Source organism: Plectropomus leopardus, chromosome 23 (assembly GCF_008729295.1).
Source record: "Plectropomus leopardus isolate mb chromosome 23, YSFRI_Pleo_2.0, whole genome shotgun sequence".
NCBI classification, from domain to species: Eukaryota; Metazoa; Chordata; class Actinopteri; order Perciformes; family Serranidae; genus Plectropomus; species Plectropomus leopardus.
Window position 1 is genome coordinate 11,439,828 of NC_056485.1, and position 18,800 is coordinate 11,458,627.

At 38.3% G+C, this 18,800-nt stretch overlaps 1 protein-coding gene across 1 annotated transcript in view; it reads left to right on the forward strand.

Moving 5' to 3' along the window:
* Nucleotides 1-18,800, forward strand: part of LOC121961901 (phospholipid-transporting ATPase ABCA1-like) — a 172,168-nt gene that overhangs the window by 38,460 nt on the left and 114,908 nt on the right. The window contains exons 14-18 of the mRNA XM_042512000.1: nucleotides 10,309-10,531; nucleotides 11,214-11,435; nucleotides 15,854-16,058; nucleotides 16,360-16,476; nucleotides 18,073-18,244. Of these exons, the coding sequence (XP_042367934.1) occupies nucleotides 10,309-10,531; nucleotides 11,214-11,435; nucleotides 15,854-16,058; nucleotides 16,360-16,476; nucleotides 18,073-18,244 (939 nt within the window). The remainder of the gene's footprint in view (nucleotides 1-10,308; nucleotides 10,532-11,213; nucleotides 11,436-15,853; nucleotides 16,059-16,359; nucleotides 16,477-18,072; nucleotides 18,245-18,800) is intronic.

Genomic DNA, 18,800 nt, shown 5'->3' on the forward strand with positions numbered 1-18,800 from the left:
TATTAAGTGCTTTGCTTCTGATTTATATTCGCATTGTGGCTTTAAGATTAAATGCAGCTCCTCTCCTTTGCATTTTATTTTGTAGCTGATTTAGTAAACTTGTTTTAAGAAACATATTTCATATTTGTTTTAACTGCCTAAGTGGGTGCACTTGCTTTGACATGTTAAGCAATAGGATAGTTTAAGGAGTACTAATTGGAGAAATGTTGAACTAAATCTTGCGCCGAGTGGAGATGTTCATCTGAGAGGAAATTTGACATTTTGAATCTACTGAAGCGTAAAATCATCCCCCCTATACATTTGGAGGCAGACAAACTGCAGCTGGAAGATAACTGACATCCCCACTGTTGCTTTTCTTGTCCATTTTCCTACTGTACCTGTTTATTCCACTACAACTGCAAAATCCTAACGTCGGATTCCTCCATTTTCTAGTACTGCACAACACTCTCAGATGAATATGGAGCATTACTGATCTGTTTTCTAATAAAAAGCACCGATTTCTTTGCATCGTCATTTGCAGCTCATTGTTGTGATAATGATCTGAAATTAGACAGTCATGGTACAGCTTATTTGCTAATGCCAGTCCCATTGCCTCTGCTTCATCTTCCTCACACAAAGGATTAATAATTACGGAAGATAAATTGGAGCCATAAAACACTGCAATACCCTCGCTCCCTCCACCATTTACTCTTTCGCCTGCCTAGCCATTTGGGCATTTCTATAAATTATTAACACTTGAAAACTGCTATTTCATTCATAAATAATTGAGAGTGAAATCACACAAAGGGAAGATGCGCTACAACACAGAGAGGCATGATGGGGAAGAACCTTGGTGGTAATTATTTTCATCTCAATTTGTGTACTGTTGCCCGCCTAAAGGAAGGAAAGAACATTGTGCATTCAGATGAACATGTTTGCAGTCTGCTGTAACTGTGCCTCATTTCAGAAAAGAATATTCAGTTGCTTTAAGATGCGCTTTTCAGAATTTAAAAGTGGTCTCAACTGTGACCTATGGGATGAATAATACACATGTATATGCATCAATTTAAAGAAAATACCCCATTGGCCACATAAAAAAAATTGTTTGGTTAATTTTTTGTGGACAGGAGAAGGACTTTATAAAATTGCTTTTACACTTCAAGGCTTCAAGACTTATTAAAATATACACTTTTATTTAACATAAAATACAATACCTACAAAAAGTAGGTCAGTGTTGGGGAAAAAGAAGCCTCAGCGCCATAAGTCACACCCTGCTGGATGTCTGAAAAAGCACTTGACAGAAGAAGTCGTGCTTGGAGGAAATTGGTAATTATTAATGTCCATATTGTTAGTTAAAGTTCCAGTGTGTCAGATTTAGGGGATTTATTGGAAGAATTTGATTAAACTGAGCATCTTTTCTTTTATGTATTATCACCTGAAAATAAGAATTGTCATGATTTTATTACGTTAGAATGTGTAGTTTACATCTGTATGGGGAGTGGGTCCGCCATGTTGCATCACTGTGTTGTTTCTAGAGTGGCCAAGAGCAGACAAACCAAACACTGGCTCTAGACTTAGCCATTTATGTTTTGGCATTTTAACATAGGCCACCGTGGTGGTTAACTGCTGAAGCAACAAACACTAATAGCTGTTGCCATGTTACAAAAAAGTTAAGTTCAGCTATTCAAGTTATAATAGAAAGCTTAAAAGCCTATTAAAAACACACACCATTTGATTGAATATATGCCACTTACGATCCTGCCCCGGGATCATGGACAGTCTGTTCCCATCCATCGTGTACTTTTACGTTGTTTATACTTCAGATCATTCCTGTTATCCTTCGCGAACATGAAAAGGTTTCTCATTTCCTAAAAAAAAAGTTTAAGTGGGATTCACATTATAGCTATCTTAGTACAATTCATGCGCTTTCAAAAGACAATTAACTAAAAACAGAATGCGCAGTTTATATGCAATATATAACACATTTTAATAAAATACAGCTAGAACTGATCAATTTTTTGAAGTTGGGGGTAAATGGCAGTCATTTAGTTGATAGTTTTATAATTTAGGTTTGAGTACATCATTTAGATTTTGCACAACAGAAAGTGTTTTGACTGAAGCTCAGGAAACTGTTGCCAACTACACAATTAGTTTCTGTGAGAAGACCGTGTCATCACTTTCTTTTTATCTTTTCTCTATTCCTTTCAGTCTCACAAAAACAAGATTTTTCCTTCACTGATAAACTTCAGCTTGTGAGGCAGTATTATCTGCACTGACCTCAACACTCATCAACATTCCTAACATCAGACCTGCCTTTGAAATATTATCGCTTTCCTCATTTTCTCCCCGCTGCTTTTGATTGTAATGCACCCGATGAACTACAACCAATCTGGGCCACTTCAACCACAGCTGACCCTGCTGGCATTTCAAATTTGAGATAACCAAACAATATTTGCTCCCACTGTCTTCGTATTCACTTTGGGCCTGAGATGACGTTTTGGGATAAAGCTTGACCCTTGTGGGGCCTGATAACACATAAACTGGGCCTTTATCAGCAGCCTCTGTGCCATTGCACGTGTTTGGATACTGAGGGCTGTGCTCCCCATCAATAGGTCTTTCACATTCACATGAGCATGATGTGAGATCTAAGGCTGCTTTCAGCAACACCCAACATAGGGCCGCAATCGATGTGAGGACTATTCAACTCAAGGATGTGAGAGGAATTATCTTTTGTCCATCTACAGTAGCTAATTGACCTAATTTGCCCACTGTTAGCTCATAGAGTGGGTGAAATAATTGAGCATATTCTGGACATCTGAGGCTCATAGCAAGTAAAATCAGCTGTTGATGTTTTATGCGTCTCTGCTCTGTGCAGAAGTGGCATGCTGTATTAATAAGATCAGAAACTATTCCCTGCATGACTCCTCATGTGTGAAAGACCATGGCAGAAAAACGTCTCATAAAGTGCTATATTTCTTGCTTTCCAGATACCGTTTATCCATGCTATAGGAGAATAATTGAGAACAGAAAAATGTTCAGTATAGACTGTACATTGATTTATTTTAGTTGTATTCATAGCAGAATGCCCAGATACTGCATTTAATAGATGCTAAATGGATGCTAAGTGGTCAAAACGCAAAGTGAAAGTGTTAGCAATCAACATGTTGATTAGTGTAGCAAAGTGCACAGTAGAGCTGTGCATTAATGGGTTTGTTTATTGATTTGTTTGATCCAGGATGACATTTTTCAAGACCTCACATTTAATGACGTAAAATGGGCCTAATGGTGGATGCTGTAGTATACATATACCATAAAAGCACATACAATTCTGTTGCTTTTGTTGTTTGTAAAAGGTTAAAGAATTAAAATGCATATAAAATTGTGCCTGCCATTAAGTGTCAGACAAAACTTTCATGCCCAATTTAATCTCTCACTTGACCCCACTTTGATATAACTGTGAGCAAATAATGTTCTCACTTTCGTAATATGCAGTTATTAATATTTATAGAATTATTCAAGATGTATTCAGCCAGGAATAATGAAAGCAGTGCATCACTATCAATGGCTTTTCCTAAATGTAAGGCTTGATATGAACTTTAAATTTGTATAATAATCGTTAAACTCTAACTGTTTCACAAAACTTTGCTTCATTGGTTGTTCGGGGGAATATACCTTGTTTTATAGATGTGATCTTGCTGTAAAAAAAAAAAAAAAAAAAAAAAAAAGATAAAAAAACCCAAAACACAACATATGGCTTCCTAAGCACTTGTTATGCCATAGCCGTATGCACATTTTTCCTTAAGCAATAATTTGTACCAGCATTGAGATAATACACATTGAATAATAAAGTCTGTTCCCTTCAATGAATCGCTCATTCCCAGCCAGCCAAGTATATTTGCTCAAAATGAGACGGGAAGCTTTTTTTACGCCAACCTCTGGGGAGGCTGTGCTCTACTATCTCTCGATTTACTGAGAAATCAGTCTTCTAGCTTCCCTAAATTTAGGTCAGGCTGCCAATGTAACTGGAGCCCCATAACACAGACCTGCCGGGAGTTCTATTACTTAAGCACCCTTGATCGATCAGCAAATGTATAATTCAAGAGCATCTGGTGGCAAGGTTGTCAGTGTCAGACACGGTGTGCATGACTGATCTCTCCCCCTCCAGTGCTAGAAGTCACAGAAGGAGTTAACTCACACAGGCTGTCAGCTGTTAAAGAGACGTTACGCTGGAATCAGGAGGAGATAATACCAGAATTAGTATTCAACCTGATTCCTTTGCTACTTGCAGCTGCTTACCTCCTTAGAAAAGGTGCTAATGTATGAGTTAGCTTTATTTGTTGAAGTGTATTGATTTCAAGCTCTTTAAGTTTGAATTTCCAGCCTCTAAGAGGCAATTTTATTTATGTAATCTTGTAACAGATATTGCTTTGCAGTCGCTCTGGGTCTGAACTTTTAGAAACTCAGTGTCAACCAATCCTTTCTTGCTGCTTATCAAGGCCTCGTTTGAAAGTGATCCACCCCACGAGGGCAGAGGAAGTGTCCTCGAAAACAAGCCTGTCTCACTCTCATTCAAGTTCTCATATAACTGAACTTCCTCTCAGGTCTCAGTGGCACTAACTTAATCTCTTTGATGTGTTTGCAAGACCGTCGAATCCTTTCATCATCAGTTGATTTATCGACAAAAGTCTTTCTGAACAATATGAAACTTAAAATGAATGTACTTGTAGAAATATGGTATTGCCTGGGTCCTGTTAAGTTATCCACTTAAATGAAAGCTTTCTCAGTTAATTGAAAGATTTGTTTGAAAGAAAATATGTGTAAAAAAGTAATTTAAAAAATAAGAGAAATAAGCAACTTACCTTCTGAAAAAAAGCATGCATGCAGGACTAACTAGCAATTAGGAAATGTGATGATGTGTGAGTGAACTCTCTCACTTGGCAGGGATTCAATAAGGCCTTTAAAAATAACTTTACCAGATTTGAAGGAGAAATTAATTTCATGAAAATGTGCTGCAAGTGCGCTTTGATGAATTGTTTTTGTTAAATAGCTTCAGAGAGCGTCATTCTACCAATTACTGCACATCCACTTCCGTACATCCGTGCTGAACAGAGCTTTGCTTGCATTATATCACCTGTATTTATGGACTGCAAGCATAAGTGATATTTGAAATCTATACTTTGTCAAAATCTATTTGATATCTCTCCTTCGCTGTCTAATAAAGCAAAGGAAGCACTTTGTTCTATTGGCAGAGGAGAAGATATTGACATGGCATTTTGGTGGCATTATGAAGCCAGTTTAATATCGCCTTATTGTGTTGTAACAGCATCAAATCATACATCATCTCTGGCATGAGGTGCAACACTAAATGGCTTGATTGAGCTGATGCACCAGGTTTATGAAGGTTAGCTCAGTGTGAAAATAAAAACGCCTCAGTGGCATTGAGTCCATGAATATAACTCAGATTGTCTTGATTGTCCCGCATGCTGATAACACTCTCAGTGTCTGCAAAATAGTTTCCTTTTCCTTGTATTTAACTAGAACAAGTGCAGGTTTGGATTGAAAAAAAAAAAAAACAACCTTCAAAACAGAGTGTGCACGTAAAAATCTGATTCTCTTTTGTTAGATGTCATTGAGGTCATCATCTTTATTTTCAATTAATCTTTTCTTGTAAATGTCAGAAAATATTAGAATAATGCTCACCACACTCTTCCAAAGCCCAAGGTGATGTCAGTAATTTGTTTTGTTTGACCCACAGTAAAAAACCCAAAGATTTCAATTATCTATCACATAATGCCTACCGTACACTAGAAGACTTTTAAGAGACTTTTTTGCAAACTCTCAAATACATATATATATATATATATAATATATATATATATATATATATATATATATATATATATATATATATATATATATAAAAAAGTAACACTGCAAGATCCCAAGTCTTTGCAAAAATCTCATTGTCTATGAGATTTTTGCAAAGACTTGGGATCTTGCAGTGTTACTTTTTTGCAAAAGTACAGGGCAGACTTAAAGACCTGTCGTGCAGTGTTGCCTCCACATCAAAGGCAACTTCGGTTTTATACACTTGCTCCCTTTATCAGTGGGCAATCCTGACCTTTTTGATTGCTTTCTTTTACAACCAGCTTCATCCAGAGTATTGGAGGCATCTTCCCCATGTTCCTGGTTCTGGCCTTCGTGTACAGTGTGTGCATGACCATCAAAAGCCTCGTTCTTGAGAAGGAACTCCGGCTTAAGGAGGTGCTACGTGTTGTTGGCATTCAAAACGGTGCCCTTTGGTGTGCAAGGTTCACAGAAAACATTATTCTGCTTGCGGTTCCCTGCGCGCTCCTTAGTGTCATGGTTAAGGTCAGTAGAAAAGAGTCGCTCAGTGGAAAAGTATCAAAACACAAAGCATACAGTATAAACTCTAGGCTTTTCAGTCACACATTGAATATCCTTGAAAAATTAGTGCCACTAATTTAGCATAGAAAGTAGGGCTTACAGAGTCTACTAATTTCCATCAATTCTTGTGTTTCAGAGAATTGTAGCGTCCTCGATGTGGGCTGCATCCCTCTGCATAGAATAATTTGCATTTAAGCAATAGCTGTAGCTGTAATTTTAACCAAAAACAACAGAACAGAGAAAATAAACATCTGACCGAATGCATTCAGCCAAATAATCTGCTCCTCTCACAGGTGATTCAGGTCAGAGGATTGTTGGTGCTTTGTGTTTTGGTGTTTTTGCTGTAATAAATCATAATCAAATCAATGAGCTCAGAATCAAATCATTATCCACGATTCTTCAAATCAGCCTCCTCGGTCTCAGTAATTGAGCATGCAACCAAAACTGCAATTTAGTCAAATTAAAATCAAGGCAGCAGCATTGGCCCTTTTATTTCCTGTAATTGCATCACCTCCTCTTCTATGCCTAATACGTAAGGAATGCTTCCGTTATGTAATTTGAGAAATGAATGATTGGTACTGTATATTTCCATGATTGCAATGAAAATTTATTATATTTGGCCACAAGGACACTGCACTATGTTACATTTTGTCAAATAGAACTTGCAGGGTAATAACCGTAAGTGGGAGGAATAGTGGTTCAACCAAAGACCTCGAGTTCAGAGAGGAGACTAAACTACCTCTGCAGCCCTGGAGTTCATATTTTTCAGCTCTTGATTTGAATGAAAAAGTGAGATAAATTAACCGTTGGGTTATGTGAGACACATATAGCCAAAGAAGATTAATATGTGGCTTTTTTTCTCCCTGTGCTGACTAAAACAAAAGTTAACCCCTTTAGAAGTAATCTGAGACGACTCGTCAAAGAACCGTGTTAAGATTTATTGTATCGGGTATCACTGGCTTTTGAGCTCATGCATAATGTACACAGGTTTGAGCAGTATATGAGAGAACAATACTAAAGACAACCACAGCCTATCTCAGCATCATCACGCTCATGATGTATAATGCAGTGCAAGTACAATCATCTAATGGGTCCAACATCATCAATCACAGGGGAAAAGTTTGGAACAAAATGCAAAACGGAGTTGGTGTTACTCCCAGAAAAGAGCTATGTGCAGTTTGTGTTTTTCTTATTTAGAAAATGTCTACATACTGGAGATACCTTATCGGCTGCAAATGTGTTTTTAGGTGTTTATATACTTCTGTTAAATCAGTAATTGAGTGGGATGTAATGGACTTGCTTATCTATTTGAAGGATCAATGGTGAAAGATGCACAAAGCCCAGTTATCACAAAACGGAGGTCCTTTGTGCCTCAGGTGACATACCATGTAACAGCATTATTATTGCTCTCCTCTAGATCGAGCACATCCTTCAACAACTCCTTGTGTTGAAGTCGTCGCTAATGAAATAAAAGAAAGAATGGTTATTTCAGATCAGCCTAATCAATTTTTGCAGTTTAATTGGGAAATGTGGCTGGTAAATAAAAACTGATATTTGAACAGCTGGGTGAAATGTAATTTCCCATCAGCCTAATGTGTTTGCGAGCTATCAACAATTTGTAAACATTAATAACAATAAATTGAGTTAGTTGAGTGCCTTGGAGGAGCGACGGCAAACACGATGTGTATTCAGATCACAGGCCCGTTCTAAATGATAATTTCACAGCCATTTTCAGCACATTAATAATAATAGCAAATCAAATGGTAATTATCATAAGGCTGTATCTGGATTAGGTGTGAGAACAACTGGTTTTGTCATCTGCACCTGAGTCCTCTGTCATTTTACACTTGTTTTCTCTTCCATTATGGAGGAGCTAATGCATTTATTATTTGGCATCCAGACTGATCTATTTGCACTTCTCCCCACACTTTGCTCCAGTCTCCATCCAGCTGAATCTTGCATTTTGTTTTTTTTAATGAAAACTAACACTGATCGGTGATGATCGATACACGTTTCTTTTCCAAAACAGTGTGTCCTTGTTTTGACAACCACCTTCCAAATGCTTTGTCATGTTTGCACTTCGTCATTAAAATTTGATTAATTTGTTGTGCACAACAACCCTGAGCGCTGAGTAAAGAATGTAGATTAGAACATCCGAGACCACCGTCACAGTCTGGGGACAGCTATTGACATCTCATCAATCACTCATGCACACAAGAATGAAATAAATTAATACAATTAAAAATTATTGATCCAGAAATGTAAAGTAGTGGATCATTGCATTTACCTTTAGTATTAAAGTCAAGTTTTTAAGAACTTGTATTTTACCTAAACCTTCCATGCCACTGCTACTTTTTTTTCATTACACTGCATTGTAGAATTAACAGTTACTAGTTACTAGTTAGTTACTTGTTACTGGTTATTTGATATATCCTTATATCCTTATATATTAAATTATCTGGTGTAATTGAGACCACTTTGAACAGCTACAACATAAAAATGCTGCTTGCATTTGTATTTTAAGTATGTAAGCAACAATACTTGATATTTTTATTAACTTAGGGACATTTTGCTGATATACAGACATATCGACATACGTTTATTCAGTAATTATTTTTTTTTAAACAGGACTTTTAGTTAGAATATTACATTGTAAAAATACTGATTTTTACTGTTCTTTGTTTTCTTTGTGAGCTTCTTTTACCACTTACAATGGATCATACCCGTATAAAACCTGATCAGTGAGGATGTTCAACAGTTCCTTCACGTGCAAGTGCTTTTGTTATCGCCACTTTAATGAGAAGTCTCTGTTGCTGATAGACTTCCTGGTACTACAAATCTGTATCTGAATATCTCCCCTGGAAAAGGAAAAAAAAGGAGTTAATCAGAGTGCAAATGCATGCAGAGCGCATTGCAATCAGAACAATCAGAATGCTTATTGATTGCAGTGTGATAGCATCTCAGCCAGGTGTAAATGCAGTCTACACATTTGGGCCACACTCTTAAAGCAGTTATAATCAATACTTTTATAATAACAATGGGTCAAGTGACCATGTGCGTGTGAAAAGGGTGAACCCACAAAGAATGATCACCCTCCCTTCAGCTTTACAGAGCATTTTAGCATCTCTCAGCTCATTATTTGGGTTTATGGCCCACAACTTTACTGTTTGGGTTCAGTCTGGCCGCTCTCATCAGCTGCGTCTCTACCTGCAGGCAGCTGTTATCAGCAAGTAAGCTCCAAAATCACACTCTACACTTACTTTATAGGATCCAAACAGCTGACAGACAATCTTAGCTACTAGTCGGGGAATATAGCGTAGCGTTTTGCAGCTTAAAAGCCATTATTTCCCTCAGGGGTAGTAGAAACCAAAGAAGAGCAAAAGAAAGAGGGACTACTTTTACTTACTTTTGTAATGTGGCCAGAAAGGAACGTGTTCACAAGTTATTATTTGGGGCAATTGATTCTTTTGTAAGACAGTGACAAAGAGATGACAGGTAATAAAAGAGAGAGATGCAATAAAGGGCCCCTGCCAGATTTGAACTTCAGCCATTTCGGTTCTTGTGGTATTGTCAAGATTAAATGTATGAATTTATAAGTGATTTTTGAAAAGTTTTTGCAGGTTGTTCTAATTGCCCTCAAATGCCCAAAATCATTCATTAATACAGTCTTAAAGTGGACTAAGTATGCTCTTTGCTTATTTTCTACCATATATTTATTGTTACAATGTTGGGTGTTCGTATTAAATGTGGACAAATATTCAAATTTTTTTTTTTTTTTTGACTTTATATGGTCATCTGCTCCAGACAGTGTTTTCATTACGTAGCCTTTACTGTTACAGGTGTACAGACACAGATTACATTATAATATCAGATATAAATAGGGTCATTGTCCTGTCTGGTTTGGGCTTCCTCACCCTTCAGGTTCCTCCGGTCTCTGGCACGTTCCCTTCCCTTATATATGACTTTAGCCTGGATCTACTCAGTGGCCATGATCGTTAAGGGTGTCGTCGCAGAGAAAGAGGCCAGGCTTAAGGAGACAGTGAGGATCATGGGACTGAGAGGTGCCATCTATTGGCTGAGCTGGGCAGTGTCCAGTCTGCTCCCGCTGGCCATCAGCTCTCTCTCCCTTGCCCTTATACTGAAGGTGATTGCAAAATGATTTAATAATGATTCAAGGAGGACCCAACACTACTTTTGGAGAGTATCAAGTGTCATTGGGTAATGAGACTTTTGTTTAAAATAATGAAGATGTTAATCTGAAGAGAATCCTAACCACTAAAATGGGATAATTGTACTTGACGCCAGCACAGTCGTAGTTGAATCTTCATTTAGTCTTTGCCAATTTGGAAGAGTTTCTATAATAAACATTCATACAGCTTCATGTAACAGTGCCTTCTATGTTTTTTAATCATAATTGCATCCATTACAATAGCACCATTATCCTAACAGTTCAAGTGCCTCTTTAAATTAGGCTTTAAGAAGACATCATGGTGGGAGAATGGAGTGATTCACAAGTAGCTCACTAAAATTAGAGAAGGGTCCTCCTTCAAACCGGCAGAGTGAAAGAGTGACAGTTTTGATGACTTGCATATTATGTTATAGAATATCATGAAACTTGAAAAACACATGATATATCAGGTATTTTGACCCCTTTTAAAACTCTTTTACTCTGCCTACAATATCATAAAAATCAGCTTTAATAATCACATTTTATGATTCTCTTTATTTCCATTATAAATTATGTTTTAGTTAACCTCTTGTCGCAAAACTCAAACATAATGGACATGAATTCATATTTCTGTTTGTCTCCTGTCTTTCCGACACAGTACGGCAAAGTGCTGCAATACAGCGACCCCTCAGTAATCTTTGTCTTCCTGCTGGTGTTCTGCCTGGCCACCATCACTCAGTGCTTCTTCATTAGCGTCTTCTTCTCTAAGGCCAACTTAGCGGCGGCGTGTGGCGGCCTCATCTACTTTCTCCTCTACCTACCGCACATCCTTTGCTACGCCTGGAGGGACGTCATGGGTTTCCGGGCCAAGGTTGTTGTGGTAAGTCCGTCTTTAGCTCTGACATGGTTTTTAATATCTTCCCCTGCTGTTATCACACACAAGGGCTGACTGTATTTTCAGTTATATTCCCCAGTTATGTTTTTGCCAGTGTAATCACAGAATCATGTATGCCTTATTGTTTTCCTTTTAAATCCAAACAGGCACAAGTCAGATTTTATTGGTGCAGGTTGTTATGAAAGGAAGTGAATTTAGTCCCAGTGTCAATAATATCTGGAAGAGATTTGCCCTTATCTACACAACTCTACTGATAATGAGGTGTCTGCAAGATGAATTTAGAGGTCCTGTGAGTATTCATACTGTCACTGTGCATTGGTTCCCATTTTATCAGACATATTTTGGCAGCAACCTGAAAAACTTTGTTAAAACTGGACATACCCAAGTGACAGAAACATGAAACATTTACATAGAAGAAGACACTAGACAGACAGAGAGGATGTTGGGGATTTTCTCCTATCCTCCAAGGGATAAAGATAAATAGTACGCCATTGCTCAACTTTCAGTGTAGCCTTTCTGCGTGACCTTTATGGTGCTGCTGCTATCATTTGTCATCAGGCTGTCCTTTCTGCAGACAAAGACACACAAAATCTTGAATCTTCATTGCTGAGCTCGCGAGCACATCTTCCCGGATTTTCAATCAGGTCATGTTTTCTTATTTGTCAGTTTCAACAATGGCGGCATCAGGTGCGGGTGGGCGAAGCAAACACTCTCGTGTTTCTTATTCGTCAAATTGAAATGGTGGCAGTCGGTAATGTCTTACATTGGCACCTGACAGAACTGACTTCTGCTTTCATATTTCATCTTCAGACACTTTGTAAACCTTGTTTTTGCCAGAAAGCTCTGTCAACATTGCAGCGAGAACTGCTTTGAGTGTGTCCTTTAAAATGATGTCATTCCTTTACTTTAAAAAACTTTGCAGTCCATTTACTTTTACAGACTGCATGCAGGTTAGGTAGGCATTTTACATATAAAGCACTGCAAACCTTATTTAATCTCTACACAAAGTGCCATCGCTAGGTCCTCCCCTGGCGCTGAGATTTTTCTCCCCTGCTCCAACTAGATGGATAGCCCTCTAGCCCTCTAATTAGCATGAGCAATGTTCCTGTGACCAAACCACTATCCAGTTCATCCTTACACTTTATCAGAGATGTGTGTGTATGTGTGTGTGCGTCTGTGCAGAGGTTTCTCTCTCTCCCACCTCGGATGAAACTACACCGTGCCGAGGCATACAAATTCTCCCCCACATTGTCCTTGATAATGAAGTCTTTAAACGGAACAGAAATTCAAAAGATCACCTGAATTTATATGAACAGTTTTTGATTGCAGCTGTGCGCCAAAAGAGAGCTACAGGCAGTGCATCAGAGGGCCACCATAAGCCACAGCCACAATCCAGCTACCTATCTGCTGTATTTTTACTAGTTTCTCCCTCTTTTACCCGTACTTTTTTAATGAAATAGAAACAAGAGAGAACCAAGAGTTCTTTAATGTTCTGGAAAACCAGCAATATTTCAATCAATTTTTCAGTCCTGGAAAAGAAAATCCCAAGGAAAATGATAATTCCTGCAAAGCCATTCAGAATTTCATCATTTAGCTTTTCTTTTGCTTAAATCAGTTAATTGATCTTTGCTTTTGCAACATCTGGCAGCTCAATTAAGCATATGGTTTCCTTCCTTTTTTTGGCAGTAGTGTGACTCTTCTGACATTTTAATATACAGCATGTGTACTACATTAATCAGCAGCAGACAGTATAGATGGAGACAGGAAACGAGGGGGAAGAGTGCGGGAATAAAATGCAAAATGCCCAAAGCTGGAACTGAAGCATGGACTTTGCAGTTATGTGGTGTCAGCCTTGACCAACCAGCTACCACAATGCAATGCTGATTATTCTCTAAATGAATCGATGGATTGTTTGGTCTATAAAACATCATCAAATTGTGAAAAAAGACCCATATAATTCCTTTAAGCTCAAGATGATGTCTCTTTAATTTGCTTGATTTGTGTGACCAACATGTCAAAACCCAAAGATATTGAAGCTGCTAATTCTCACATTTTAAAGGCTAAAACAAGGAACTTTTTGACCAACAATTACATGTTATCGACACAATTCCCAATTTTCTGTCAACAGACTAACTGATTGATGATATGATTACTGCAGCTCTTGTTTCCTCTTGTTTTATTTATTTATTTTGTAATCTAATTCATTCTGAGAAGCATTTTCCAAGCAGACAGACTTTACTTTCACATAAAGGCTCTGACACACCAAGCCAACGGTTGGCCCTCACTCATTGTTGAGCCATTGCTGAGCAGTCGCTGCGGTGTGTCCTACGGTGTTGAGCCTCCTTCTGTCAATTCAGGATGTGGAATCAACATTGGATACGGCAGGCTCTGTCGATTAATAAAATTACTTGGATTGGCAGTCAGATTGTTTCCAGGTGGTTTGTGGTACTGTTCACTGAAACACAGTAAATATCCCAAGTTCTAACATTAGATTTTGTTGTTGATGTGCTAACTGGCTAACTTGCATGACCACAGTCTTCTGATTTGCCTTTTTGTGTGGCGATTACAGACTACCGCTGTCTGCTGGTACCGAGTTATTTCCTGATGGTTGTAGTCTATGCAGCGTGTTTATATGCAGACACATCAATCTGCTTCAGTCATGAGACTAACAACTGGCTATTACAGTTTTTAAAAGGAAACTTCTTCAGACAGAAATATATTTGTCTCTGTGCTGATCCTGTCTGTCATTCCAGCTCGACTTGTCAGAAATGTCCTGGAAATGACTTCCCAGACAGAGCTGGAACTCTGATCACTCTTTCTCTTAACAATGCTCTCTGTCTGCAGCCAGCTGAGTGGTGGCTGAATCTGCAGCGTTGACATGTGCTCAATAGAGGGGCTTGTTTTGTCTGCCTCCCAACTCATGCCCTTTTCTCAAAAGCCAAATAAGTGGCTCCTGTGGTTTTGTCAGTCGTTCATACGCAGGTCAAGGATGGGTGCCCACCAGCACTGCTGTCACCCCTCATCTACTGGCTTACTGCTGATTGCTTGTCAGTAGCTGGGCAGCAGAGGACAACACAGGAAGTTGCCAGCAGTGTTTGTAGCCAGGCTACAGGTTTGGTGTCGCTGCAGGGCTTTACAGATTCTCTGCTTGGTAATGTAACATCAGGTAGATGGTATCCATGATTGTTCATCTCGGAAGCTTCAGCAAATGCTGCTTGTGCCAGAGTGAAAATGCCGCAAGCAAATGAGGCGTGGTAAAACAGCTGGCAGGCAACATGGCAATGCAGAGTGATAGGCCATGGCAGATGATGTCTCCCAGGCAAAGGATCATTTGCAATTTCCTTCTGTATGAAAGCTCAAATCTTGGGTGTTCAGCACACATATTTTAATCTCCATCGTGTCTCTTTTGTAAAAATGAAGTCCTTAGAGATATTCGCAAAGGCAACACAGCAATTAAACCGAGTCATGCCTGTGTAGATATTGTTTCACTGTCTGCTGCAATAGTTTGTTGATCAGTTGAGTGTGATTATGAGTGGTGAGAGTAAGTCATCACCTAAATCATTTACTGAGATATTATTTGAGCAGTGATTAAAAAAAAATTTTGGTAATTCAAAGTATTTCTTTTCCTGCAGAGAATTGGATGAGCAGACTGAAATCCATTATTTTGTCCGAATGTTAATTATGTAGCTAGCCAGCAGCTGCTTAGCTTAGCGTATAAAACTGGAAATAGAGGGAAACAGCTAGCCTGGCATTGTCTAAAGGTAAAAAAAAAAAAAAAAAAAATGGCTACCAACAGCTCCAAAGTTCACAAATTAACATGGTGTATTTCATTTGCCTAATCTGCACAAGAATTGAAATGTTAAACTGACTGTTCCCTGTTACACAGGAGGTTATGTGACAGACTATTTATGTAATAAGTGGAACTTTTTAGCTTGTGGTTACATGGGAAGCTGTGTATGCAAAATGCTTGGTGTTTAAGTGGTTAAGTCATGAGAGCACTGCTGCTAGGTCATGGCAACATGGATGCCATTATCAGTTTTTAGAAGCCACTGAGGTTGAAAATTTAGCAGCAAGCTACTGAGTGGGTAAGGCATAAGGCACAGTGACAGAAACGAGATGAGTCTCTGAGAAATATCAACATTTCCTCAAAGACATAAAGTTACTCGGCTTCTAAAGTTGGAGATTTGAATCATCAGTTGGAGACGACTCCGTCGATTGAAATTGTTTCAAGTCAAACTGTTTTTTTTTTTGTTTGTTTTTTTGCTAGTCATGCAGTGTACTTTTGGCAGAGGTTTTGGTACCCAGATTTTGCTCCTCTTTCCTAAAATGGCTTACTACTCCTTTAACTATGTATATTTCGACTCTCACTTCTTTCATTCTCAGAGTTTTTCTTTCATTCTCAGAGTTTATTGTCATGTGTGGCCTTTGGCTACGGCTGTGAGAACTTTGCCAAGTATGAGGAGCAAGGCATCGGCATTCAGTGGTACAACATCAACAAGAGTCCAGAGGAGGGAGAACGCTACACCTTCATCGTGTCCATCATCATGATGCTCTTTGATGCTGTTTTTTACTGGCTGCTCACCTGGTACATTGAAAATGTCTTTCCAGGTATTAAGGAGATTAATTACATTATTTCTACAGTATTTCCCACTGTCATATCTAAAAACAAAGTAATGATGCAAAAAAATGTTCTTCTTGCATGAGCCCCCCTACTTCAGCCCAACTTATGTCAATAGCCAATGCAGCCATCCTAACAGGCTAGCCTTAATGCTTTTCTCATCGACTCTAATTAAAAGGGGAGAGGATTTGTGCCAGGCTGTCAAGAGGAAACATACACTGTAAAGTACCATATTCCCTCTAGCCAAGCTGTTATTAAAATGTGAATAATGTTCTCCACGCTTGATCCCAGGCCAATATGGAATCCCTAAGCCATGGTACTTCCCATTCACTGCATCTTACTGGTGTGGGACAACCTCAGTGACTGATGTTGACCCCGACTTGCTGAGGGACTCCACTTTACATAATGGTAAACTGCCATATTCTTTTCAGTTCTCACCTGTGCTGTGTATCCATCGTGTAACCTTCTTAGTTCTTATTAGTTGTCACATTCTCAACAGCTCAGCCAGGAACGAGAGGGAACGTAGTTGTAATAAGAAGTGTAACTTCATTGGGATGGGCTGCAAACAAACATTAGCACCTTATTTGTCACTTTATGTGATAATAGAACTTGGCACTTTTTGGAAACTGTAAGAGCGTTTCAAATTTGGAACTTCTTTAAAAAAAAAAAAAACAACTAATCCCCATGAATATTCAGAGCTGTGAGATAAAGTTAGTTATTTTTATCTTTCAGTGCCCAGTATTTTTTTCTTTTCACTTTTCAAGGCCAAACCTGTATTTTTGATGATTGAAACATGAAAGGAATTATTGAATACTTATATTCAACATATTGGAGAAGAAATACCTCCTCGTTTACATTTGGATCATGGTTTGATCGAAAATCAATATTGTGATAATAAGAAAAAATATTGTCTTAGATTTTGGATATTGTAATATCAAAAATGTTGTCTGTGTTATGTAATTTTCTGGACTTACAAGACTGTTCAAGTTTTTTTTATTTATTTGCCTTATGTAAACACCACAATCGGAAGAGACTGTTCTTATCCACCTCAACCGCAAAGGAATTCCCAATGGGGTTGAGAGAGGTAGTAAAATCCTTTGATAATTCGTTCAAAAAGCAAATATTAGAGCTTAATAAATATGTAAACACTCAATCGGATTGACTCTCTAGGTGGGATAAATGTTTTCTTTCTGCGCATGTTTACCCCACGCGGGGGTAACATTCGGTGACTGTAGGTGGGTGCATGCGCTGCACACAACATGCTGACACAGCCGTTTCTACCTGCCTCCCTCCTCTGAACACATGACAGAAAGTCATTAATTTTTTTTTTTTTTTTTTAAACTTATTGCTCTGCTAGTGCTACGTTCTGTTGTGAGAAACAGTAGCCTTATGTAACGTGAACATCTGTAAATTCTGTAAAAGTCTAGAGGTTGTCCTCGTGAGGTATTTAGGGGATATCTATAATTTGCAACTAATGAAAATAAGCTAGGTTACACTTTTGTTACTTACTACTAAATTGTATTGACATGCAGAATCACTTCTGCTTTTACACTTCATGGATTAGATAAAAACATTTTCTAAATAATATTTGGAAAAAATCTTCTTCCTCTATTATACTTTGGGCAGATTAGATGCTTCACAGTGGGCAGAACCACTTTGTGCAAGTCAATAAAGTTATATTCTAATTAATTGCTTTTTGGCATGTAAATGTGCATCTTATCAGGTCCCTTTATTTAACTTTTATAATAATTTGTAAATTCTATGTAAATCTTCTATGTATGCAAGTTTGAATCTCTGATCAGAATGATTTCATTTTGAATACAAAAATATTGTCCATGTAACCACTTTTCAAAACATTGTTATCAAAAAAATCATTGTGTAAATATTTTGTGAGAGCACCAATAGCCAGCACTACAATATTGTCCCAATATAAAGGTATTTGGTAAAAAATGTGGTGATATATGTATTTATGTGTTTTATGATTGTATGTATGTGTCTCTAAAGAGTATCTGGAGAAACCACCACCTGATATGAAAGCGGGCGTCTCAGTCCGCAATCTTGTTAAAATCTACAAGACTGGGAAGAAGCTTGCTGTAGACGGACTGAGTATGGACTTCTATGAGAATCAGATCACATCTTTTCTTGGCCACAATGGAGCCGGAAAAACCACCACAATGTGAGTTGCATTATGCATTTCTCTGTGCTTTGCCGCTTGGCTCAACGTTCATGTGCTTTCACAGGGTGCAACTAATCTAACTTGTACACAATGCCGACTGTACTGCAGCTACATTAATTCAGTGGTTACTGCTTTCCTCTGAAAGCAGTGACATCTTCTGAGAGGACATTTATCACACAGAGTCAGCTGTTGTGTTGATAGTGGGACTTATCTAATTGGTGGTTAGAAAAAAATTGTGGAAAGGTTGGAAGGGCTTTAGGATGACAGGAAATAACTGAAACCCAGTGGCCCAGAAAGAATGAGCTGGAGAGAGAGCAAGTGATGCAAGACTAAGGGCTGAAGGGAAGACATCCGCTCTGAGCAACTGTAACGAAACATAACAGAGCACAATAACAGAGAGGACAGAGGAAGGACTCTGTCACACAACGAAGCCCTGTGTGGATGCATTTCCAGAGCACAGTATCTGTCTCCCAATCTATCTGTGACATGCAGTGTTACAATTTAGTGACAAAAACATGTCGCGCTTTTGTGGATATGCAGAAATCTTGTTACATCC